The sequence below is a fragment of the Staurois parvus genome, unplaced genomic scaffold (genome assembly GCF_062004578.1).
Source record: "Staurois parvus isolate SC_StPar_1 unplaced genomic scaffold, SC_StPar_1.0 ptg000879l, whole genome shotgun sequence".
In the NCBI taxonomy this organism is placed as follows: Eukaryota; Metazoa; Chordata; class Amphibia; order Anura; family Ranidae; genus Staurois; species Staurois parvus.
The window spans coordinates 2026025-2052105 of record NW_028318675.1 but is presented as its reverse complement, the minus strand read 5'-3'; the positions used below and the strand labels follow the sequence as shown (position 1 = coordinate 2052105).

The 26081-nt window shown below is 45.2% G+C and overlaps 1 protein-coding gene across 1 annotated transcript; it reads left to right on the top strand.

Moving 5' to 3' along the window:
- Window positions 1–356: 356 nt before the first annotated feature.
- LOC149443045 (uncharacterized) lies at window positions 357–21894 on the top strand. Its single transcript, XM_089656002.1, has 2 exons — window positions 357–2204; window positions 20825–21894. The coding sequence occupies exons 1-2, from the start codon at window positions 416–418 to the stop codon at window positions 21892–21894; spliced, it is 2859 nt and encodes a 952-aa protein (XP_089512128.1). The 5' UTR covers window positions 357–415.
- Window positions 21895–26081: the final 4187 nt, after the last annotated feature.

The window sequence follows — 26081 nt, the reverse complement described above, 5'->3', positions numbered from 1 at the left end:
CTTCATCTTGGTTGTTCTCCCCCCATCCTCACTCTCTGACCTCTGGTGGGGCTCAGCCCTGCTGTTCTTCATGACTAAATCATGGACTAAATAAGGAAGTGCAGTACTTCTTGTGTTGGGAAGATGGCGATGAGTGATAGAGGGGGTGGGGACCCTCGTCCTATAATCCCCTCATCACTGTCCCTCCTATAAAAGACAGTTCTGGTTGTTTCCTCACTCTCTGACTAAGGTCCATGAATAAAGAAATGACCTGGTAGGAGATCAGAGGAGCCATTTCCTAGTTCTCTTGAGGGTGGAATTGTAAGCTCCTCAGAGACCAAGCTGCCTGATGTGGGCGGAGTCCTGGTTTGTGGGAACCAATCAGCTCCTGTCTAGTAATCCTCTTTGTCTTTGTATTTTAGTCCATGGCCGGGAGATGAGGAAAACCTCCGAGGATTGTCTCACTTTGTCTCCAGACTGGAAAGTAGAAGATGAGGACATCACACAGTATAGTCCAGGAGAAAACCCGGCTCCCTCCAATGTCCATCCGGCACCACCCAGTGTAGATGGACCATCGGATTCCTCGTATCCTGAGGAACCTCAGACTGTGCGGGACCGGGCCGGCCTTCCAACAGGGAAGAGCTTCTCCTGTACTGAGTGTGGGAAGGGTTTCCATTATAAATCCTATCTTAATAGGCATCAAAGATCTCACACGGGAAATAAGCCGTATTCCTGTCCTCAGTGCGGGAAATGTTTCCGTTTTAAATGTCGTCTTAATGAGCATAAAACATCTCACACAGGAGAGAAGCCACATTCCTGTCCTGAGTGCGGGAAATGTTTTTCACAGAAGTACAATCTTTCCAGACATCAGAGATCTCACAAGGGGGAGAAGCCATTTTCTTGTCCTGAGTGTGGGAAATGTTTTGTAGCAAAATCAGATCTTGTTAAGCATCAAAGATCTCACACAGGGAAAAGACCTTATATCTGTCCTAAGTGTAGAAAATGTTTCTCAGAGAAGTCTGGTCTTAACAGACATCAGAGATCTCACACAGGGGAAAAGCCATATTCCTGTGCAGAGTGTGGGAAATGTTTTTCAGACAAGTCCAGTCTTTACAGACATCAGAGATTTCACACGGGGGAGAAGCCATATGCCTGTCCTGAGTGCGGGAAATGTTTTTCAATGAGGTTCCATGTTTACACACATCAGAGATCTCACACAGGGGAGAAGCCACTTTCCTGTTCTGAGTGCGGGAAATGTTTTTCTGATCAGTCCAGTCTTCGTATTCATCAGAGATTGCACACAGGGGAGAAACCATATTCCTGTCCTGAGTGTGGGAAATGTTTTTCAGAGAAGTCTAATCTTCACGCACATCAAAGGTCTCACACGGGGGAGAAGCCATATGCCTGTCCTGAGTGTGGGAAATGTTTTTCACAGAAATCCAATCTTTACACACATCAGAGATCTCACACGGGGGAGAAGCCGTATGCCTGTCCTGAGTGTGGGAAATGTTTTTCAGTGAAGTCCCATCTTTACAAACATCAGAGATCTCACAAGGGGGAGAAGCCATTTTCTTGTCCTGAGTGTGGGAAATGTTTTGTAGCAAAATCAGATCTTGTTAAGCATCAAAGATCTCACACAGGGAAAAGACCTTATATCTGTCCTAAGTGTAGAAAATGTTTCTCAGAGAAGTCTGGTCTTAACAGACATCAGAGATCTCACACAGGGGAAAAGCCATATTCCTGTGCAGAGTGTGGGAAATGTTTTTCAGACAAGTCCAGTCTTTACAGACATCAGAGATTTCACACGGGGGAGAAGCCATATGCCTGTCCTGAGTGCGGGAAATGTTTTTCAATGAGGTTCCTTGTTTACAGGCATCAGAGATCTCACACAGGGGAGAAGCCACTTTCCTGTTCTGAGTGCGGGAAATGTTTTTCTGATAAGTCCAGTCTTCGTATTCATCAGAGATTGCACACAGGGGAGAAACCATATTCCTGTCCTGAGTGTGGGAAATGTTTTTCAGAGAAGTCTAATCTTCACGCACATCAAAGGTCTCACACGGGGGAGAAGCCATATGCCTGTCCTGAGTGTGGGAAATGTTTTTCACAGAAATCCAATCTTTACACACATCAGAGATCTCACACGGGGGAGAAGCCGTATGCCTGTCCTGAGTGTGGGAAATGTTTTTCAGTGAAGTCCCATCTTTACAAACATAAGAGATGTCACACAGGAGGGAAGCCACTTTCCTGTCCTGAGTGAGGGAAATGTTCCTCACTGAAGTCCCGTCTTCCTGTACATCAGGGGGTCCCACACAACCCTGGAGGTGTATTAGTGCCTTGAGTGCGGGAAATGTCTTTTAGATGAATGTTGCTGGACATCCTAGCTCTCATGTGGGGAAGAAGCACACCCTGATATACACCTCAGATATACTCCATGGCTGATCTTCTGCCTGGCAGTACTAGGGTCATTGGTTTGAATCCCAACCATGGCACCACCTGCCTGGAGTTTGCATGTTCTCCCTGTGCCTGTGTGGGTCTCCTCCAGGTACTCTGGTTTCTTCCCACATGCCAAAGACATGCTGGTAGGTTTGTTGTCTCCTGTCTATATTGTCCCCTAGTATGTGTATGTATGAATGTGAGTTAGGGACCTTAGATTGTATGCTCCTCGGGGGCGGGGACTGATGGGAATGAACAATTTATGTATAAATGGACAGTGCTATAGAAGTACCTGTAATAAATATGGAGTCATCACCTCTCATTGGCTGAGTATATTTATGGTGGAAGCTTTCACAAACACTTAGAGGTTTAGTTAAAAAAAAAAAAGTTAGAAGGAATGTGAGTGACATTCGCCCGGCCGTGACGAATATTGGGCATACTTTATTTCATACTCTGATTCCTTTGGCTCCATCTAGTTGCCATAATGTGGTATTGTGCTGCTGTTATTGATTGCTGTATTTCAGGAAAAATCCCCCATTATGTCCAATGGATGGAGGGAAATGTTATTACCAGGCTGCAGCTAGGGGGAGCTCTAATGTCACCCCAGCAGAGGGATCCCATCTAGCCCACATTAACCCTCTCACTGCCAGAGCTGTTTCTGCATGATTTTGCACACATGGGAAAATGCAGATTTTGGTCCTGAAGATGAGATAAACCCCCAAACATCTATTGTGTGACATCAGAGGCCCTGGAGAATAAAATGGTGGTGATTGTTAAGGTGTTCCCCGTACACAGATTCCCCTTCATATCCGCCTTTATTTCCTCCTTTCCCCCATTTTCTATGTTGGGATCTTTTCTACAATACTTTGTTATAATAATGGAACACGTTGTGTATTGTATTGTACACCAATAATAATGACTCCGCCCCCACATTCCAGACAAGGGATCTTCCTGACCAATCGGATTTCTTCCTTTACTATTTCCTGAATGTTTTTTTTCTGCAATCTTGTTAAAAGTGAAATTATAATAAAAATTGTATTGAACAAAAACAAAATGGTGTGTGTGCAATGATGACAAAGCTGTGTATCCAGAAACGGCTGGTCGGTGACACTTCCATATACAGCCCAATGAAGTGACAAGGAAGCCCTAGAACCCTTTGGAGGAACCCTGGCTGAGAAAGGCTGGACTAGGCAGTCGCATATCTCTGCCCCCCTTGCAGGGTTCCCAACCCTCTGTGACTTGCAGAGCTCCAACCCTAAGAAATAAAGTTGTGAATAATGTGTTGGATCCACCCAATGGCAATAAGAAAAATACTCTTTTTGATTTTAAAGGTTTTTATCCATGTAGGAAATGTTCGGTGTGTAAAGTCACGAAAGGACATCATTTTAAAAAACATTCTTTTGTGTCCACAAGCAATGGGAAATCATTTGATGTTTTAGATTTTATTACCTGTAAAACAGAAGGCGTGGTTTATGTTTTAGAATGTAATTGTGGTTTGCAGTACGTGGGGCGTACTAACAGACCCCTCTGGGTTAGAATGCGGGAACATGTTAAGAACATTAAAAAAGGTAATCCTAAACACAATGTATCTAAGCATTTCGCTAGTCATCATAACAAAGACCCCTCTTGTCTGAAATTCTGGGGAATAGAACGATACAAAAAACCATTGGAGAGGGAGCCATAAGGTCAGAACCATTAGTCAGGCAGAGTCTGCTGATGTAATAACATAAATATATTTTTTAGGTTCATTTTCATTTATTTATATTTTTATATTTTATACATATATAATTTTATATATATATTATTATTATTATTATACAGTATTATTATTATTATTATACAGTATTTATAAAGCTCCAATAGTTCGCTCAGCGCTGTACATTACAAAGGGGGACAGAACATGTGACAGAACAACAACAATACAATGCAAAAAATGAGGGGATTGAGGGCCCTGCTCTTTGGAGCTTACAATCTAGGAGGGAGGGGATGGTGGCACAGGAGGAGATAGCCGTGGGGGATGGGGAGGCAGGAATAGTGGAGGAGGTTGGTAAGTTAGTAGGGGGTGGGGTAGGATTCCCTGAAGAGATGGGTTTTCAGGCTGCGCCTAAAGGAGAGGAGAGTAGGTGATAATCTGATGGGTTGGGGCAGGGAGTTCCAGAGGATGGGTGACACCCTGGAGATATATATATATATTTATATTTTATTTATTGGTATTAATTTTTTTGGGGGACATATAGGTGCATTTCATAGTTTGCTTTAGGTATTTATATATAAAAAGTTATATTTTTAAAATGATTACATACAAATAATATTATGAATAAAGGTAATTTTATATATATCTCACTCAGGTGGGAGTCTATGCAGCTCTTAATATATTTAATAAATTGATACATTTAGTTTTTTTTATGTTAGACTGTATAGTCTCACTTATATATTTATTAGGAATGGGATTATATGTTTTTTGTTTTGTTTATATGGCCGGTATATAGAGTATATATAAGCATCCACATGTATTGTGATTGGAGGAGTAGGACACTCCTCCTGAGCAATCACCTAGTTAGCACGTGTCCGTGGTGTAACGAGTAGAGCGCAGTGACGTCATTTCCAGGTGGAGCTCGGTGACGCAGTTCCGGTGACGGACTTCCGTTTTTTTGCCATCTTGATTCCTTTAGTACACCCATAACATATGGGAAACCGTGGGCTTTGTACTTGGATCATGTGAGTTCCTTATTTGGTTTTTTTATTTGAATAAACTGACATATTACACTGTGGACGTTTCTCTCTGCTTATCCTTCCATGGCCCTGATGTATATTGCCGAGCCTGTCCACGCCTAATTAATATTGAGTGGATATCGGTGTGATAGAGGAGGTGGTGTGGAGCCATTGGGACCACTATTACCAGATGGTACAGAATAGAATCGGTGTGGAACATCATATCAATATATGATTTGTGGCCCTCAGGGGTCGAGTGAATGAGGTGAGGAGGAGCTCTAGAGGCCACTGGAGGATACAAGCACTAGAGTGACCACTTTTTTGAGCACATTTTGAAAGTGGAGGAAGATAAAGCATTTTACACTTTTAAAGAGTGTTTTAGCACAAATGTTTGCACTTTATTTTGGACTGATGAATTGATTGTTTGCCCTAACACTTGTCACTTTGTTCAGTGATTGGTCACTGTGTATGAATTCACATATATTCATCTATTTATGGAATGTATTTCTATAGTTTATATAGCACCTGTCACTTTCTATACACATGGTGTGTACACCAGTCACCAGTTTTAGCCACTGGGTGGCAGACTGATAGTTTGCTTGGTGTGAACACGATGTTATACATTTGAGCACCAGTCACTTTTATAAAAAGTTATACATTTTGTAATTATATTTATTTAGTATTAACATGTTTAGTACCCTCATTGCTGAGCGCGTCATCCATTTTTAGATATTATTTTGTCCCGTGGTATAGGGTTTAGATGATAGCAGCTGGCTTTGTGTAGTTACTCTGTGGAGCTCAGAAGGACATCCTTTTTACATGATCTCAGCATGACTTCCATCATGAAGGAGATGAGGGGGAGGGGAGGAAGTCACTGAAGGTGACCATAGATCCATGGAAATTCAGCTGGTTCAGCAGGGATCGCTCACATTTCCATCCATGTGTGGCCACTGCCGGATACAAGCCACTCCCCCAGCGACTGCAGCCAATAGCTTCAGTGCTGATCCGTGTATTCTGAGAGCGGAGGAGTCCCCCCATTGTCAGAATACAAGAATGGAGAGGGGAGGATTCCCCCATCCACCTCCAATGTGTGGATGGGGGAATCGCTTCAGTTTTTATGGTCATCCCGCTGGCTGAATGATAAAACTGAACCATAGAGACATAGACAGGGAAATGGGTGCTAATAGGTTGCGGGAGATCCGCTGAGACATAGAAAGGGAAATGGGTGCTAATAGGTTGCAGGAGATCTGCTGAGACATAGAAAGGGAAATGGGTGCTAATAGGCTGCAGGAGATCCGCTGAGACATAGAGAGGGAAATGAGTGCTAATAGGCTGCAGGAGATCTGCTGAGACATAGAAAGGGAAATGGGAGCTAATAGGCTGCAGGAGATCCGCTGAGACATAGAGAGGGAAATGGGAGCTAATAGGCTGCAGGAGATCCGCTGAGACATAGAAAGGGAAATGGGAGCTAATAGGCTGCAGGAGATCCGCTGAAACATAGAAAGGGAAATGGGTGCTAATAGGCTGCAGGAGATCCGCTGAGACATAGAGAGGGAAATGAGTGCTAATAGGCTGCAGGAGATCCGCTGAGACATAGAAAGGGAAATGGGAGCTAATAGGCTGCAGGAGATCTGCTGAAACATAGAAAGGGAAATGGGTGCTAATAGGCTGCAGGAGATCTGCTGAGACGTAGAGAGGGAAATGGGAGCTAATAGGCTGCGGGAGATCCGCTGAGACAATGAAATGTGTGTGAAATGGATGGATATGCAGACACTCCCAGAAGATGATGTCATTATGAGTGGATTGATATATATTTTTGCATTGTCCCCCCCAGAAGGATCAGGTTTGGCGGGATCGCTCTCATTAGCTATACATTTGTATTTTGTGTTCTGTGTTTGTAAGACTTTTCTATATGTAATAAGAGATGTTTGTTGAACAGTTGGTTACATAAGAGTTACATTTATTTCTTCTTCCTTTATTCAGTAATGTTTCATCTCCCGTAGTATCCCTGTAAGGTACATATTATACAGGAAGGGGGATTATGGGATGGATCTCGGGGCTGCAGTTCCTCTGAACTCCACAAGGTGGGGATCTCACCTATACTCACACAGGAAGTCTCTATGGAATGCAGACAGGAAGGGATGTCAGGGACAGACAGGAAGGGATGTCAGGGACAGACAGGAAGTGATGTCAGGGACAGACAGGAAGTGATGTCAGGTACAGACAGGAAGCAGAGAGGAGACGTTGGTGGAAGTGGCAGCATTGGAGGTAATAAGATGTTATTTCCTATTTACACCCAGTAACCCCGTCATGTCCGTCCTCTTCCTCCATAGTCACGTCCGTCCTCTTCCTCCATAGTCACGTCCGCCCTCTTCCTCCATAGTCACGTCCGTCCTCTTCCTCCATTGTCATGTCCGTCCTCTCCCTCCATAGTCATGTCCGTCCTCTTCCTCCATGGTCACATCCGTCCTCTTCCTCTATAGTCACGTCCGTCCTCTTTCTCCATAGTCACGTCCGTCCTCTTCCTCCATAGTCATGTCCGTCCTCTTCCTCCATAGTCACTGTGATGTCTTTTATCTCCAGCAGATGATGATACACACATATATAGTGTGGGAACCCAGATGAACCCCTTCAGGGGCAGAACATTCCCCCACTTCCGGGGCCGGAACATTCTCCTCATTGTGGAGATAAATTCTAGTAATATGGTCCTCTAAACAAACAGCACTGACAATAAATAGACAAGACAAGGACCATCCTGACCATACATGGCCTACAAAGGGCAATGATGACACTACACAGGCAGCCAATGGGCAATCATTACACTATGCAGCCAACACAATGATGGAGTGCCGGGGTCAGGAGTATGGAGCATAGAGCCCCTTACATTGCTGCTCAGGAGGAAGGAAACATTCCTTTGTAACAGAAAATGTATATAAATCTGAGGCTCTTTTAGGAATGTCCGGGGGGGTTAAAGAATGAAAGGGGCTTTATAGCGACTAAAACATTTGATATGTGTAACATTGCGCTGTTTATCTCCTCCTCCCCTCCCCCGCCTGTCTCCAGCACCGCACCCGGGGACTAGCAGGGAGGGAAGGGACCTTGCAGTGTAATGAGAACTGATTGGCTGCTCCTCAGGAAAGCGGAGTGTCCTGTTTATCCTTTCTTCCTTTCACTCCCAGAGCCGTTTTTGCATTTTTTGCACATGTTTAAAAAATCATTTTATCCTGAAGATGACACAAAACCCCCAAAATATCGATTTTCTGAAAGTAGAGACTTTAGAGAATAAAATAGTGGCAGTTCTAATTTTTTATGTCACAAAATATTATCACAAAGTCTAGGAAATGCAAAATTTCAGTAAAAAATACACTTAAGCTGATTTCAGGGCACATAAAAAAGCAATAAATGACCCATTTATGTGTAATAATATAAAAGCCGAGGTTGCAGCGAGTAAATAGATATCCAACATGTCAAACCTTAAGTTGTGTGTGCTGAAATGGTGACAACCTTTAGTCCCGGTATTATCTATAGGGGACACATTTATAGCCCCTTCTAGGTCATCAGTATAGAGTATGGAGGAGGTCTGCTCCTAGAATTATCCTCTCATTCTGGTGTGACCGGCGATATGTAACGTGTATCACAATCAATGTTATCACGTGTAGGAGCTCCAGCGTGTGCTCTTACATTTGGGGGTGCATATATGTGGGGGAGCCTCAAAAATTTTTAAGGGGAGGAGTTATGTACTTGGGTGTAACTTTCTTTACAATTAAAAAAAAACACATTTTACTTAAGGGGACAAAGTCCTCTATGAGATGACTTTTGATGACAGGTTCTCTTTATTGGGACATCCAGGGTCTAAAAGACCCCCAATGTCTCCCCTGTACTCCATTGGATGTAATGTAGTGCACATCGCACCGCATTACATTCTTTGCCGGCCTCGATGGTCGGGAAATGTGTCATAACGTCACTTCTGGGTCAGGACAAGAAGGGAGTGAACGTGTCCGCTCTCCTCCATTGTCACTTACCTGGTGTGAGAGGCCAATGGAGAGAGGGCTTCCCTTGCAGCTAAGTTCCAGACTCCCCTGAGAGTGGGACAGCAGGAGTCAGGCCCAAAGTGGCACAGGTCACCTGTAGGAGTGCTTGTTGGTGGTCCACCCAGGAGCACAGCTGATGCATTGAGATGCAGACAGGTGGCACCTGTGTGAGGTATGGAAGCCCTTCTGGGGAACAGAGGATTACTGGATAGCCGGTTCAAAGCCAAGGTCCGGTATTGGGTGGAGATCAGAACAGACATAGTCAGATGGGATAGCCAAGGTCATACACAGAGGAGCAAAAGAGAATATCCATTAGCCAAGCTGAGGTCAGGTCAGGGTTTAAGCAGAGAAGACAGGTCTAGGAGCAAGCCGAGTCAGTAACAGGAAATCACAGATCACAGTAGTACAGGAACAAGGTACTGGGGAGCAAGAGAGTAGTGCAGGGCTTCCTTATAAAGTCTGTTTGCTGCCAAATTTGAGCTGATGTGAACTTCTGCGGCCATGCAAGGTACTGGCAGGGGTGTCAGGTCGCCTAACACCTCTGCCAAGGACAGAGCCCTGACAGTGCCCCCCTAAAGGGCAGCCTCCGGATGCCTACTTGAGCCATCTTGTCTGGATATTTGGAGTAGAACTCCTGGAGAAGTCTGGGGGCATGTACTGTATGTTGTCTTTTGGTTCCCAGGAGCTTTCTTCAGGAGAGTACCCCTTCCATTTGATCAAGTACTGGATCTGCCTTCCTCACTTCTTGCAGTCCAGGAATGATTCTATCTCGTATTCTGCATCCTCCCCAACTGTTATTGGTGGCGGAAGAGGTTCCACTCTTCCCGGAAATGGATCATGAACTTCTGGCTTGAGCAGAAAAATATGGAAGACTGGGTGAATCCCATATGATTCGGGAAGAGATAGCTCATATGCCACTGGATTGATTACTCGTTTGATCCGAAAGGGCCCAATGTATCTTGGTCTTAACTTCCACGATGGGCAAGGAAGGCTGTTGATAACCAAGTCTGGTCTCCAACCTGCAGAGAAGGATTTCCCCTCCATTTCTTGTCATAGTATCTTTTGTAGTCAATTTGCAATCTTTGTACGGATTCCTGGAGAGCTCAATAGTTGTCCTGTATCCTGCTGATTCTGTCATGAACTGCAGGTACCGAGGTTTCGAGTATGGTATCCAGCAGGCAAGAAGGCTGGAACCCGTAATTGGCCCAAAATTGTGACTGATTCGTAGTGAAATGGACGGAATTATTGTATGCAAATTCTGCTAATGGGAGTAGAGATATCCAGTCATCCTGGGAAAAGGCGGAGATATTGTTCCAACCTTGGTTAGTTTGTTCAGTTTGTCCATTACTTTGAGGGTGGTAGGCCGATGATAGGCAGAGTTCCACTTTCAGAGTTTTACATAAGGCTCTCCAGAACCTGGAGGTAAAATGAACCCCTCGGTCTGACACGATATTGCTGGGCAGTTTGTGTAGCCTAACGATTTCCTTAATAAAGATATGTGCCGTCTCAGGTGCCAACGGAGTTCCTATCATTGGCAGAAAATGGGTCATCTTGGATAGCCAATATATCACTACTAGGATGGTAGTAAACCCCTCAGAAGATGGCAAGTCTACAATAAAGTCCATTGCGATCATTTCCCAGGGACGATTAGGAATGGATAGGGGCCTCAGCAACCCCCATGCCTTGGCTTTGTCTCCCTTGCTACGTAGACATACTGTGCAGGATTTTACATAAGTTCTGCAGTCCTGACTTAAGTTGGGCCAGCAAAACGATTGCTGTATCAGATCCATTTTTTTTTGGACTCCAAAGTGACCAGCCAGTTGATGGTCATGGAATGTCTTGAAAACTTGGGATCTTACCTCATGGGGTACAAAGATCTTATCCTGGTACCACAGAAAGCCATCCTGCCTTCTTAACAAGTTCTGCTCAGGTTCGGCGCACCGTGCAGATGCCTGTTCAATCAAAAGTTTCAGACTGGACTGGATCAACAAAAAATTTTTGGCTGACAGGATGGTATCAGGAGGCAAATTTTCAACTGAATCCAGGAACATACGTGATAGAGCATCTGCCTTCCCGTTCTTGGATCCTGGGCAGTAGGTGATGTGAAAATTGAACATGGAGAAATATAGGGTCCATCTAGCTTGCCGTAATCTTAGGCGCTTGGCAGTTCTTAAATATTCTAGATAATTATGATTTGTGAAGATCATGATTGGGTAACTAGCTCCTTCCAAAAGGTACCTCCATTCTTTGAATGCCATTTTGATCGCCAAACGTTCCCTGTTGCCTATGTCGTAGTGCCTTTCAGCTTGGCTTAGTTTCTTAGAGCAAAAAGCTACCGGATGGAGCAGAGCTTTTGGGCCTTGGCTCCTGTAGCCACCTCTGATGTGTCCACCTCCAGGATGAAGGGAAGTGTTGGCTCTGGGTGTTGTAATACAGGAACAGAAGTGAACTGCTTTTTTAACTGCTCAAAGGCTGTCTGTGCTTCCTGGCTCCAGAGAAAACTTGCATGCTGGTGAGCGAGTTGGGTAATGGGGGCTATATTGGTTGAGAAGCCCTTGATGAACTTCCGATAAATGTTGGCAAAGCCCATAAATCTTTGGACCACTTTTTTGTCACTAGGTGTAAGCCAATCCAATATGGCTTAGATTTTCTGAGGATCCATAGAGATTCCTTCAGTAGAGATTATGAGCCCAAGGACCTGGATGGACTGCTTCTCGAATTCGCTCTTTCCCGCTTTAGCATACAGACCATGCATCCTCAGTGTAGTCAGTAACGTTTTTACATGGTCTCAGTGGAGTTCCAATGAGTTGGAGAAAATCAGGATATCGTCCAGGTAGACGATCAAGAAGAGATTGAGGTATTCCCTGAAGATATCATCCACAAAGTGTTGGAATGTTGCAGGGGCGTTGCACAATCCAAACGGCATCACTAGGTACTCAAAGTGCCCAAAGCGTGTTCTGAAACTGGTCTTCCACCCATCGCCCTCCCTAATCTCAACTAAATTGTAGGCTCCTCATAAATCTAGCTTGGTGAACACTCGGGCTGTCCAAAACCTCTGAAATGACTCAGGAACAAGAGGGAGTGGGCACCAATTTTTAATGGTGGTCTTGTTGAGTTTCTAATCGATGCAGGGACGGAGAGACTGGTCCTTTTTTTCAATGAAAAAAATACCTGCCCTGGCAGGTGAGGAAGAGGGACGGATGAATCCTTTGGCAAGTTTCTCGTTAATATATTGCTGGAGAGCTTCCAGTTATATTTCGGATAGTGGGAAGCTTTGCCCAAATGGTATTTCTGCCCCTGGAAGCAGCTCAATAGGGCAATCATGTGATCGATGAGATGGTAAAGTGTCAGCTTTCCCTTTATCAAATACATCAAGGAAATGGTGGTAGGCAGGGGGAACAGATTGACTGGCATCTGATGTAGGCTGAACTGAGAGGCACACAGGGAAATTGGTGGGTGTGCAAGTGCCGCAGTGCTGAAGGCAGTAATTTGATGGGATGGTGACTTCTTTCTTGAGCCAGTTGATTTAAGGATTGTGAGCTTGCAACCAAGGTATTTCTAGGATGGCTGGAAACATGGGAGATCTCAGGACGTTGAAGCAAATGAATTCCTGATGGACAGAATCAGTTGTGGCTAGGATGGGAATGGTTTCTTGGGTAATGGGTCCTGAGCTAGGAGCGGTGCCATCTGCTAGGAGTACATCAAGCCTTTGTGTTTTAGGACAAAGAGGAATACCTAGGTTCTGGGCAAGGTGGATGTCCGAGAAACAACTACAGGCTCCCGAATCAATGATTGCCCGCAACTTGACTTCCTTTCCAGCCACCTGTAATGACATGGGTAGAATGACATGGGTGGTCAAGGTTCCGGATAACTGGATATATGAAGGATGAGGCTAGCTGGACTTACTTGGTCGCACTGGGCAGTTGTGTAAGAAATGGCCCATGGCCCCATGACATAAATGTAAGATTCAAGTAGTTGAGATGTGATCAGTAGAAATATGTCATTGTAAATTTAGTTTCAGTCCATGTTATTAAAGATAAGTGTTCAGTATTCAGTCAGAGACATATGTTCACCAATTAGCATCTAAAAGGACAGAGCAGCTCAAAGGCTAGAGGTGACACCTAGATGTCAATAAAATTTTGTCACCTATGTAGCCAGAGATTGCCACCTTCTTGAAATCTAAAAGAAGAGTTCCAGCCATTTTGGCTTTGGGAAAAAGCAGGAGACCAGGAGAGGGCTCCGCTTTGTCTGCTAGCTGTGATTTATATCCACAGATCAGAGGAATATATTTCATCTCTCATAAAAGATTCAATATTAGTTGCAGAGAGATAAAAATACTTTCTTCTGATTGGACACACTGTAAGCAAAATCTGCATGTAAAACTGTATTTGTAGCCTCTGTAGAATCCCAGAGAAACACAGAAAACAGTTATATGGTGCCTGATTGCAAAAGCTGAACAGATTGGTACTGTCACGATCGGATTGATGCGCTGGTGTTGGAAATTCTATCCCTGACTTGTTGATTCAAACCATTCCTGGTCCAATCGACTTTAGGCACTTCAGTACCCCGAATGTCCTGTGGGCTGGTACAGGAACACCCCCCAAGGGTGATTGGCCAAGGGCTAATGTCTAGCCTACGTCCATATTTCAATAAATTGAGGACCTTGAGATATGGACGGTGTGATTCGTATGGAGCCGGTTCTATTTGACTGGTGAATTGCAGACTTTCTCTGACTTGCTCCAGTCACAGGATAACTCTTGGTAAAAGTTTTATTTCTGTTTTTATTCCCTTTAATGTTATAGTGAATAGCCAATTGTGTGTCTTTTTGTATGTTCTGTATTATCTGAAACATTTTATACTTTGTACATATTTTATTCACTGCCCACTTTTGGGATATTAAATCATAAAATTAATAAGTGACTTCTGGGTACTTAAGCTCCGGCTCATATCTCCAGAGAGATTATTGTATTACAGTGTCTATATATGCTCGGTTTAAGTTCATTGCCAATCTATGCAATTGCACTGTGTGTGGGCATGTGCGTGCAGTGTGGATCCATGACAGCCCCGCAGTAAAGGCATAGGTTGCCTTGCCGTCTGCGTAATCTTTCCTCTGGAGTTAAGGCAGGTCGGAGAAGGCCAATTAGCATGGGTTCTACTTCAGGAGTGCCGATAGGCAGAGAAATAGAGACAGAATCCACTGGTCTTGGAACCCTTGGCAGAACCCTTGGCAAAACGTCTGGGTACGTTTAGAACATCTCTCCCGTAGCCGTCAATCCAATTGGGTAGCGAGTTGAATAAGGTTCTCCAAGGAGGAGGGAGCTTCCACCCTAGCTAATTCGTCCTTGAGGGACTCAGACAGACCTAGATGGAACTGGTATTTCAGGGCTGCGTCATTCCACCCGGTATTGGTGGACCATTTGCGGAATTTCACAATGTAGTCCTCCACAGCCCGTCGGCCTTGTTGTAGAGCATGAAGGGTGGATTCAGCAGTGGAGGTCCTCTGGGGGTCATCATAAAGAGCTGCCATGGTTTCAAAGAATGTGATCACTGAGTTCAGCGCTGGGTCTTTTTGTTCCAGTAAGCTGTGTGCCCTTGAGGTTTGTCAGATAGGAGAGAAATGATGAACCCCACTTTAACTGCCTCAAGTGAGAAGGTCCTGGGTTGCAGTGCGAAATACAACTCACAAGCATTCTTGAAGGCTCAGAATTTACATTGGTCCCCAGCAAGCATTCCGGAATGGTAACTCTGGGTAGTACCAAAGTGGGTGTAACAGTGGAAGGCGAACTGGCTGGTGCCACTGTAGAGATAGGACTAGGCAATGGATTCTGGTCTGCAGAAGGTGCAGTGGTAGTGAGCGAATGAAGACGTCCCTCCAGCTGAAAATATCCCTCCTGCAGATCCTTGACCACTTCTGTAAGTGCCGTCATCTGTTGGCACAGGGCCTCTAATGTGGAAGCACCTCTCTCGGCCTCAGACATAATGGCTGGTTGATACTATCATGTATCTGGTGAGAGACGCCAATGGAGAGAGGGCTTCGCTTGTGACTAAGTCCGAGACTCCCCTGAGAGTGGGACAGCAGGAGTCAGGACCAAAGTGGCACAGGTCACCTGTAGGAGTGCTTATTGGTGGTCCACCCAGGAGCACAGCTGATGCACTGAGATGAGGTCTGCAGACAGGTGGCGCCTGTGCGAGGTATGCAAGACCTTCCGGGGAACAGGATTACTGGATAGCCGGTTCAAAGCCAAGATCCAGTACCGGGTGGAGATCAGAAGAGACGTAGTCAGATGGGATAGCTGAGGTTATACACAGAGGAGCAAGAGAGAATATCCGTTAGCCAAGCTGAGGTCATACACAAAAGAGAAAGAGAAAATATCCGTTAGCCAGCCGAGGTCAGGTCAGGGTTTAAGCAGAGAAGGCAGGTCAAGGAGCAAGCCGAGTCAGTAACAGGAAATCACAGATCACAGTAGCACAGGAACAGGAAATCACAGTTCACAGTGGAACAGGAACAAGGTACTGGGGAGCCAGAGATCAACCAGCACCTGAGAGTAGTGCAGGGCTTCCTTATAAAGGCCGTTTGCCACCAAATTTGAGCCAATGTGAACTTCTGCGGCCATGCAAGGTATTGGCAGGGGTGCCAGGTCTCTTAACACCTCTGCTGAGGACAGAGCCCTGACATCTGTCCCCTCTACCCTCTGGCACCCGCTGAACTGCACCCACAAATGGGCAAGAAGAGCCGGGGAAGCATAGTAGGTACAGGAGAGGTTCACACACACGGGGTGGCAGAGGCTGGCACCTGAAAGGAGAGCCCTGCGGCTTGCCCTCAGCAGGGATAAAGATTAAACACAATACTTGCCCGGCATGATCCCTGCATGATGAGCCGACATTGACCTCACAGCACTGCCTCAGAGCAAACTAGTCATAGGAAGGATCAGATTTATCATTCCTTGTCTGCAGATCTAATACTCATCAAAACCAGTTCAGAGACCAAACAAACCCAACAGAGAAAAGGGTCCCCGGACCCCAAAATTGTAGTAAACACTAAACAGTCCAAACAAAATGTCTTCCCATGGGGGGAGTAGTTCTTCAATGTCCAGCAACCCTCCTATTCCCCCCTCACATCCACATCCTATTATTGTGTGACCAATACCATCCAAATCATTCTTACTTTCATTTCCCAAAGTTATCCGTCTACAAGGAGACCTGTATAGATCACATGATGGCACCAATGAGGATGGAGGAGGACCGGAGTCACATGACTGAGAAGATACTAAACCTCACCCTGGAGATCATCTACCTGCTGACCGGAGAGGTGAGGAGGATTCTGGGAGGTCACATGACATCACTCTCATCTCTATTAATAAAACACAGACCTGACCGGAGAGGTGAGGAGGATTCTGGGAGGTCACATGACATCACTCTTATCTCTATTAATAAGACACAGACCTGACCGGAGAGGTGAGGAGGATTCTGGGAGGTCACATGACATTAATCTTGTCTCTATTAATAAAACACAGACCTGACCGCAGAGGTGAGGAGGATTCTGGGAGGTCACATGACATCACTCTTATCTCTATTAATAAAACACAGACCTGACCGGAGAGGTGAGGAGGATTCTGGGAGGTCACCTGACATCACTCTTATCTCTATTAATAAAACACAGACCTGACCGGAGAGGTGAGGAGGATTCTGGGAGGTCACATGACATCACTCTCATCTCTATTAATAAAACACAGACCTGACCGGAGAAGTGAGGAGGATTCTGGGAGGTCACATGACATCACTCTCATCTCTATTAATAAAACACAGACCTGACCGGAGAGGTGAGGAGGATTCTGGGAGTCTAACATGATATTCCTATTGGTTCCTCAATACAGAGATTTCCTCTTCTGAAGTCAGGTGATCATATGACCATCACAGTGCCTCCATGTGACTCCCTAAACCCTGAGAGACACAACATGCAGAAGATTCTAGAAGTCACCAAGAAGATGATGGAGCTGCTGACAGGAGAGGTGAGCGGTGCCGGGAATTCTGGGACATTCTCCAATCACTGATAGTATAATTAGAATCTGTACATTATCTGCATTGATGTCATTTGTATTATATATTCAGAGTGGAAACCTGAGAGATTCTAAAGTTGAGGTTAAAGAAATAGTAAAAGAGGAGGAGGATGGGGGGATGGAGGAGTCAGAGCTTCTAAGAGAATGCAAAGATCTGTACCAGGACACCATGGTGGAGTCATCCAGCTACAGGAACCCACCAGAGAGATGTCCCCGTCCTCTGTATTCCTGGTATTCCACACAGGAAGATCACACCATCCCTCCCCATTACAAAGTTGGTTGTACGGAGCATCTAGAACATGGATTTGAGGAGATAATATGTGGATTTTTCATGTTAGCTTATATTTATATATTATGTGAATTTTCTAATTTTCATGATTTAGGGTGAAGATCTGATAGATATAAAAGTTGAGATTAAAGCAGAAGAAGAGGCGTATGTGAGGGATGATCAGCAGTCTATGGAGGAGGATGGAATAACGGGGACATTTATAGAGGAGGACACTCCTACAGAGATCAGCACAGGTGGGTCATGAACACTAAATCCATTCCTCCACCCATACTGCTCACTGATTGGTCCAGAGTAGGGCGGGGACTGGGTGATATCAGCCTGTAATCCCCTGGTCACTTTCCTGAGCTGTGTTCCCCGTCCTGTATTCCTGGATTTCTCTCGGATAATCTTCCTTCTCTGTGCTGCAGACACAATTTATGTCTCTAGACTGGATTTATGGAGGTTCTGGGGTTCAGCTGGCAGCAAAATGTTCATTTTTACTCTAAGCATTGCATAATGTAGGCACCCAGGACATGTGACTGGGGTCTCCTGCCTTGTGCCTGACTCCTCCAGGGGACCTTCTCTGTTATCTGCTGGCTGTGCCGGGTGGAGGGATATGTCTGTAGTGTCTCAGACCCAAGTCACTGAGTGCAGTCTCAGGAGATGGGAGGCAGCGGTGTCGGATCTCTGCAACTTGTCTACAGTAAACATTTAATCTTCCACTGATTACTGAATACCAATATTATGAGTCCTGACCCTTATACTATATAATTTACATTGCACATAACATACTCCTGACCCCTGCACTGTATACTTTATGGTGTACATTCTATACTCCTGACCCCTGCACTATATACTCTATGTTGTACATTACATACCCCTGACCCCTGCACTATATATTCTATGTTGTACATTACATACTCCTGACCCCTGCACTATATACTCTATGTTGTACATTACATACTCCTGACCCCTGCACTATATACTCTATGTTGTACATTACATACTCCTGTCCCCTGCAGTATATATTTTATGTTGTACATTACATACTCTTGACCCCTGCACTATATACTCTGTTGTACATTACATACTCCTGACCCCTGCACTATATACTCTGTGTTGTACATTACATACTCCTGACCCCTGCACTATATACTCTGTGTTGTACATTACATACTCCTGACCCCTGCAGTATATACTCTATGTTGTACATTACATACTCCTGACCCCTGCACTATATACTCTGTTGTACATTACATACTCCTGACCCTGCACTATATACTCTATGTTGTACATTACATGCTCCTGACCCCTGCACTATATACTCTATGTTGTACATTACATACTCCTGACCCCTGCACTATATACTCTATGTTGTACATTACATACTCCTGACCCCTGCATTATATACTCTATTTTGTACATTACATACTCCTGACCCCTGCACTATATACTCTATGTTGTACATTACATACTCCTGACCCCTGCACTATATACTCTATGTTGTATATTACATACTCCTGACCCCTGCACTATATACTTTATGTTGTACATTACATACCCCTGACCCCTGCACTATATACTCTGTTGTACATTACATACTCCTGACCCCTGCACTATATACTCTATGTTGTACATTACATACTCCTGACCCCTGCACTATATACTCTATGTTGTACATTACATACTCCTGACCCCTGCACTATATACTCTATGTTGTACATTACATACTCCTGTCCCCTGCAGTATATATTTTATGTTGTACATTACATACTCCTGACCCCTGCACTATATACTCTGTGTTGTACATTACATACTCCTGACCCCTGCACTATATACTCTGTGTTGTACATTACATACTCCTGACCCCTGCACTATATACTCTATGTTGTACATTACATACTCCTGACCCCTGCACTATATACTTTATGTTGTACATTACATACCCCTGACCCCTGCACTATATACTCTATGTTGTACATTACATACTCCTGACCCCTGCACTATATACTCTATGTTGTACATTACATCCTCCTGACCCCTGCACTATATACTCTATGTTGTACATTACATACTCCTGACCCCTGCACTATATACTCTATGTTGTACATTACATACTCCTGACCCCTGCACTATATACTCTATGTTGTACATTTCATACTCCTGACCCCTGCATTATATACTCTATTTTGTACATTACATACTCCTGACCCCTGCACTATATACTCTATGTTGTACATTACATACTCCTGACCCCTGCACTATATACTCTATGTTGTACATTACATACTCCTGACCCCTGCACTATATACTTTATGTTGTATATTACATACCCCTGACCCCTGCACTATATACTCTATGTTGTACATTACATACTCCGGACCCCTGCATTATATACTCTATTTTGTACATTACATACTCCTGACCCCTGCACTATATACTCTATGTTGTACATTACATACTCCTGACCCCTGCACTATATACTCTATGTTGTATATTACATACTCCTGACCCCTGCACTATATACTTTATGTTGTACATTGCATACCCCTGACCCCTGCACTATATACTCTATGTTGTACATTACATACTCCTGACCCCTGCACTATATACTCTATGTTGTACATTACATACTCCTGACCCCTGCATTATATACTCTATGTTGTACATTACATACTCCTGACTCCTGCACTATATACTCTATGTTGTACATTACATCCTCCTGACCCCTGCACTATATACTCTATGTTGTACATTACATACTCCTGACCCCTGCACTATATACTCTATGTTGTATATTCCATTTTCCTGACTTCTGCTCTCCCCCTCCCCCCACTGCTATATATACACATAATATGGATTCACTTTTGTTACACCCATTTCCTCCCAGCTGGACATTTTATATCGGATGATGTGATTGGAGCACAGACTTTTACATGGTGATAATAATGTGATAACATCCTCCAACTTTGGACCCTTAAACAGAAATTGATAGGGTGGAATTGTAAGCTCCTCAGAGACCAAGCTGCCTGATGTGGGTGGAGTCCTGGTTTGGGGGAACCAATCAGCTCCTGTCTAGTAATCCTCTTTGTCTTTGTATTTTAGTCCATGGCCGGGAGATGAGGAAAACCTCCGAGGATTGTCTCACTTTGTCTCCAGACTGGAAAGTAGAAGATGAGGACATCACACAGTATAGTCCAGGAGAAAACCCGGCTCCCTCCAATGTGCATCCGGCACCACCCAGTGTAGATGGACCATCGGATTCCTCATATCCTCGGAACCTCAGACTGTGCAGGACCGGGCTGGCCTTCCAACAGAGAAGAACTTCTCCTGTACTAAGTGCGGGAAGAGGTTCCATTCTAAATTTAATGTTAATGCGCATGAAAGATGTCACACGGGGGAGAAACCGTATTCCTGTCCTGAGTGCGGGAAATGTTTTTCAAGGAAGTCCCATCTTTACACACATCAGAGATCTCACACGGGGGAGAAGCCGTATTCCTGTCTTGAGTGCGGGAAATGTTTTTCACAGAAGTCCAATCTTTATAGACATCAGCGATTTCATAGAGGTGAGAAGCCATATTCCTGTCCTGAGTGTGGGAAGGATTTCTGTTCTAAATTCAATCTTAATGTGCATAAAAGATCTCACACGGGGGAGAAGCCATATTCTTGTACTGAGTGCAGTAAATGTTTTTCCCGGATGTACCAACTTTATAAACATCAGAGATCTCACATGGGGGAGAAGCTATATTCCTGTCCAGAGTGTGGGAAATGTTTTTCAGACAAGTCCAGTCTTCACACACATCAGAGATGTCACACAAAGGAGAAGTCATATTCCTGTCCTGAGTGTGGGAAATGTTTTTCACAGATGTCCAGTCTGCACACACATCAGAGATCTCACACAGGGGAGAAGCCATATTCCTGTCCAGAATGTGGGAAATGTTTTTCAATGAAGTTCAGTCTTCACATACATCAGAGATCTCACACAGGGGAGAGGCCATATTCCTGTTCTGAGTGTGGAAAATGTTTTTCAGAGAAGTCTAGTCTGCACAAACATCAGAGATCTCACACAGGAGAGAAGCCATATTCCTGTTCTGAGTGCGGGAAATGTTTTTCACAGAAGTTCAGTCTTCACGTACATCAGAGATCTCACACAGGAGAGAGGCCATATTCCTGTTCTGAGTGCGGGAAATGTTTTTCACAGAAGTTCAGTCTTCACATACATCAGAGATCTCACACAGGAGAGAAGCCATATTCCTGTCCTGAGTGTGAGAAATGTTTTTCAGAGAAGTCCAGTCTGCTTAAACATCGAAGATCTCACACAGGGGAGAAGCCATATTCCTGTCCTGAGTGCAGGAAATGTTTTTCATGGAGGTCCAATCTCTCCAAACATCAGAGATCTCACACAGGGGAGTAGTCACTTTCCTGTCCTGAATGAGGGAAATGTTCCTCACTGAAGTCCTGTCTTCCTGTACATCAGGGGTCCCACACAACCCTGGAGGTGTATTAGAGCCTTGAGTGCGGGAAATGTCTTCTAGATGAATGTTGCTGGACATCCCAGCTCTCATGTGGGGAAGAAGCACACCCTGATATACACCTCAGATACAGGTAAAACTCGAAAAATTAGAATATCATGCAAAAGTTCATTTATTTCAGTGCAGCAACTTAAAAAGTGAAACTAATATATGAGATAGACTCATTACATGCAAAGCAAGATAGTTCCAGCCGTGATTTGTCATCATTGTGATGATTATGGCTTACAGCTCATGAAAACCCCAAATCCCCAATCTCAGAAAATGAGAATATTGTGAAAAGGTGGAATATTCTCGGCTCAAAGTGTCCCACTCTAATCAGCTCATTCAGCCATAACACCTGCAAAGGGTTCCTGAGCATTTAAATGGTCTCTCAGTCTGGTTCAGTAGGAATCACAATCATGGGAAGGACTGCTGACCTGACACCATCACTGACACCCTCCATAAGGAGGGAAAGCCTCAAAAGGTAATTGCAGAAGAAGTTGGATGTTCCCAAAGTGCTGCATCAAAGCACATTAATAGAAAGTTATGTGGAAGGGAAAAGTGTGGAAGAAAAAGGTGCACAAGCAGCAGGGATGACCGCAGCCTGGAGAGGATTGTCAGGAAAAGGCCATTCAAAAGTATTGGGGGCTTTCACAAGGAGTGGACCGAGGCTGGAGTCAGTGCATCAAGAGCCACCACACACAGACGGATCCTGGACATGGGCTTCAAATGTCGTATTCCTCTTGTCAAGCCGCTCCTGAACAACAAACAACATCAGAAGCGTCTTACCTGGGCTAAAGAAAAACAGGCCTGGTCTGCTGCTCAGTGGTCCAAAGTCCTCTTTTCTGATGAGAGCAACTTTTGCATGTCATTTGGAAACCAAGGACCCCGAGTATGGAGGAAGAATGGAGAGGCCCAAGGACCCCGAGTATGGAGGAAGAATGGAGAGGCCCGAGGACCCCGAGTATGGAGGAAGAATGGAGAAGCCCAAGGACCCCGAGTATGGAGGAAGAATGGAGAAGCCCGAGGACCCCGAGTATGGAGGAAGAATGGAGAGGCCCGAGGAGCCCGAGTATGGAGGAAGAATAGAGAGGCCCGAGGAGCCCGAGTATGGAGGAAGAATGGAGAGGCCCGAGGACCCCGAGTATGGAGGAAGAATGGAGAGGCCCGAGGACCCCGAGTATGGAAGAAGAATGGAGAGGCACAAGGACCCCGAGAATCAAGGAAGAATGGAGAGGCACAAGGACCCCGAGTATGGAGGAAGAATGGAGAGGCACAAGGACCCCGAGAATCAAGGAAGAATGGAGAGGCACAAGGACCCCGAGTATGGAGGAAGAATGGAGAGGCACAAGGACCCCGAGTATGGAGGAAGAATGGAGAGGCACACACTGCAAGATGCTTGAAGTCCAGTGTGAAGTTTCCACAGTCTGTGTTGATTTGGGGAGCCATGTCATCTGCTGGTGTTGGTCCACTGTGCTTCATTAAGTCCAGGGTCAACACAGCCGTCTACCAGGAGATTTTGGAGCACTTCATGCTTCCTTCCACAGACGAGCTTTATGGGGAGGCTGACTTCATTTTCCAGCAGGACTTGGCACCTCCCACACTGCCAAAAGCACCAAAACCTGGTTCAATGACCGTGGGATTACTGTGCTTGATTGGCCAGCAAACTCGCCTGACCTGAACCCCATAGAGAATCTATGGGGCATTGCCAAGAGAAAGATGAGAGACATGAGACCGAACAATGCAGAAGAGCTGAAGGCCGCTATTGAAGCATCCTGGTCTTCCATAACACCTCAGCAGTGCCACAGGCTGATAGCTTCCATGCCACGCCGCATTGAGGCAGTAATTGCTGCAAAAGGGGCCCAAACCAAGTACTGAGTACATATGCAGCTTCTACTTTTCAGAGGTGCGATATTGTTCTATGTACAATCCGTGTTTTATTGATTGCATGGAATATTCTCATTTTCTGAGATTGTGGATTTGGGGTTTTCATGAGCTGTAAGCCATAATCATCACAATGATGACAAATCACGGCTTGAACTATCTTGCTTTGCATGGAATGAGTCTCATATATTAGTTTCACCTTTTAAGTTGCTGCACTGAAATAAATGAACTTCTGCACCATATTCTCATTGTTCGAGTTTCACCTGTATACCTCATGGCTGATCTTCATCTTGGAAGAAACAGTTCATAAGGAGATCAGAGGTTCCAAAAGACATGGATGAAGTGTGGGACCGGGTTGGCCATTGATGGCAGGAGAAGAATAAAAATGGAGTCCTGCCCTGTGATTGGCTGAGTACATTTTGTGGTGGGAGATTTCACAAACACTTGGAGGTCTATGGAGAACAATGTTGAATGGATGTGACCAGCATTCTCCAGCTGGGAGGAGTTTTTGCCATATTTTATTTCTTATGATCATTGGCTCCATCTAGTGGCCATAATATCATATTGGGCTAGTTTTACTGATGGAGGGATTTCAGAAAAATCACCTCATTGTGGCCACTAGATGGAGCCGGCGATCATAGGAAATCACTGTGTTACTTAACATAGGGCCGGATGTTGTCACAGCTGGAGGAATGATTGTCTCATTGGTCCAATGAATGTTCTATAAATAGAGCCCTTGGTCTCCTTCATCAGACAAGGCTCCATACTAATCGCTGAGGTCACACTCCTGCACCCTGAGGTCACACTTCCGCACCCTGAGGTCACACTCCCTCACTCTGAGGTCACACTCCCGCACTCTGAGCTCACACTCCCGCACTCTGAGGTCACACTCCCTCACTCTGAGGTCACACTCTTGCACTCTGAGGTCACACTCCCGCACTCTGAGGTCACACTCCCGCGCCCTGAGGTCATACTCCCGCACTCTGACCCCAGCAGAGTGATCCCATCTAGATCACATTGACCTTTTCACTGAATTAGGTAGTTTTTGCACTAAAAATGCAAAATGCACTAAATGTAATTTTTGAGAACCCAAATACTTTATTTTACCAATTGTTTAGATATAAATATAAAAGATTAGGTTGTGCCAAGTCAATAGATACCCAACATGTCCAGCCCTAAAATGAGGTATGCCATTGAGATGATGAAAAACGTTGTTACTGAACAATGGCCCCTAGGTGGCACTTGAACCCTTTCCCTGCCATGGATGTACTGATGTTGTACTGACCTACAGAACTGCCTCCAGCTGGTCAGGTGACTACAACATACTGTCATGGCTTACCCCCTTCTGCTATGAGCGCCTGGTCTGCTGAGCTTCCCTCCACTCCACAGCTCCTCTGCCTGTCCTCTAAGATGGCTCCCCGCAGCTCTAACATCCCCCCACAGTACTGATCCCTCCACAGCACTGATCCTCCCTCCGCAGCACTGATCCCCCCACAGTACCCATCCCCCCACAACACTGATCCCCACAGCACTGATCCCCCCTCCCCCTGCAGCACTGATCCCCCCACAGAACCCATCCCCCAACAGCACTGATTCCCCCCACAGCACCCATCCCGTCACAGCACTGATCCCCCCACAGAACTGATCCCCTCACAGCACTGATCCCCCCGCAGCACCAATCCATCTGGCTCCCCTGCATCTGGCTTCTCCTTTCCCCTCCCATTGGCTTCAGCTGCTGCAGGGGAGCTACAAGGAGATCAAAATGTCCAAATACTTCCCCATCACTAAAACTCCCTCCCTGTGCTGGGACCTCCTACCGATGCCCCACCCCCCTCTGTTCAGTGCTGCTGCCTGACTTCCCCTCCTGCCCCCCACACTGGCTGCAGCTGCTGGATGGAGAGCGGGGGGGTTGTCATGTCATGTTTACCAGCCCCTTCCTAAATTGATTTGGTGAATGATTGATACCAATCACTCTTGTGTTCATTCACTGAAGTATAGTAAAGGGTATTTCCTGGGCTTCAGTTTTGTGAATGAATAGGAGCCTCTGTACAGAATCTTCCTACAAATCCCACCCATAGAACAATATTGGAGATAACAGCAGTATTGTCCTCACCAATCACAGCCCGGATATTTCCCAGTATAGGTCAGGAGGGGTTATAGTACAATAAGGGGCCCATAGACATGACATGACAGAAACCCTCATAGA

What these genes read in the sequence shown, in the direction of transcription:
- LOC149443045 (XM_089656002.1), top strand. Translation starts at nt 416, where the DNA reads ATGAGGAAAACCTCCGAGGATTGTCTCACTTTGTCTCCAGACTGGAAA. An exon ending in CAAACATAAGAGATGTCACA is followed by an intron (nt 2,205 to 20,824) that starts CAGGAGGGAAGC and finishes GTACTAAGTGCG; the next exon opens with GGAAGAGGTTCCATTCTAAA.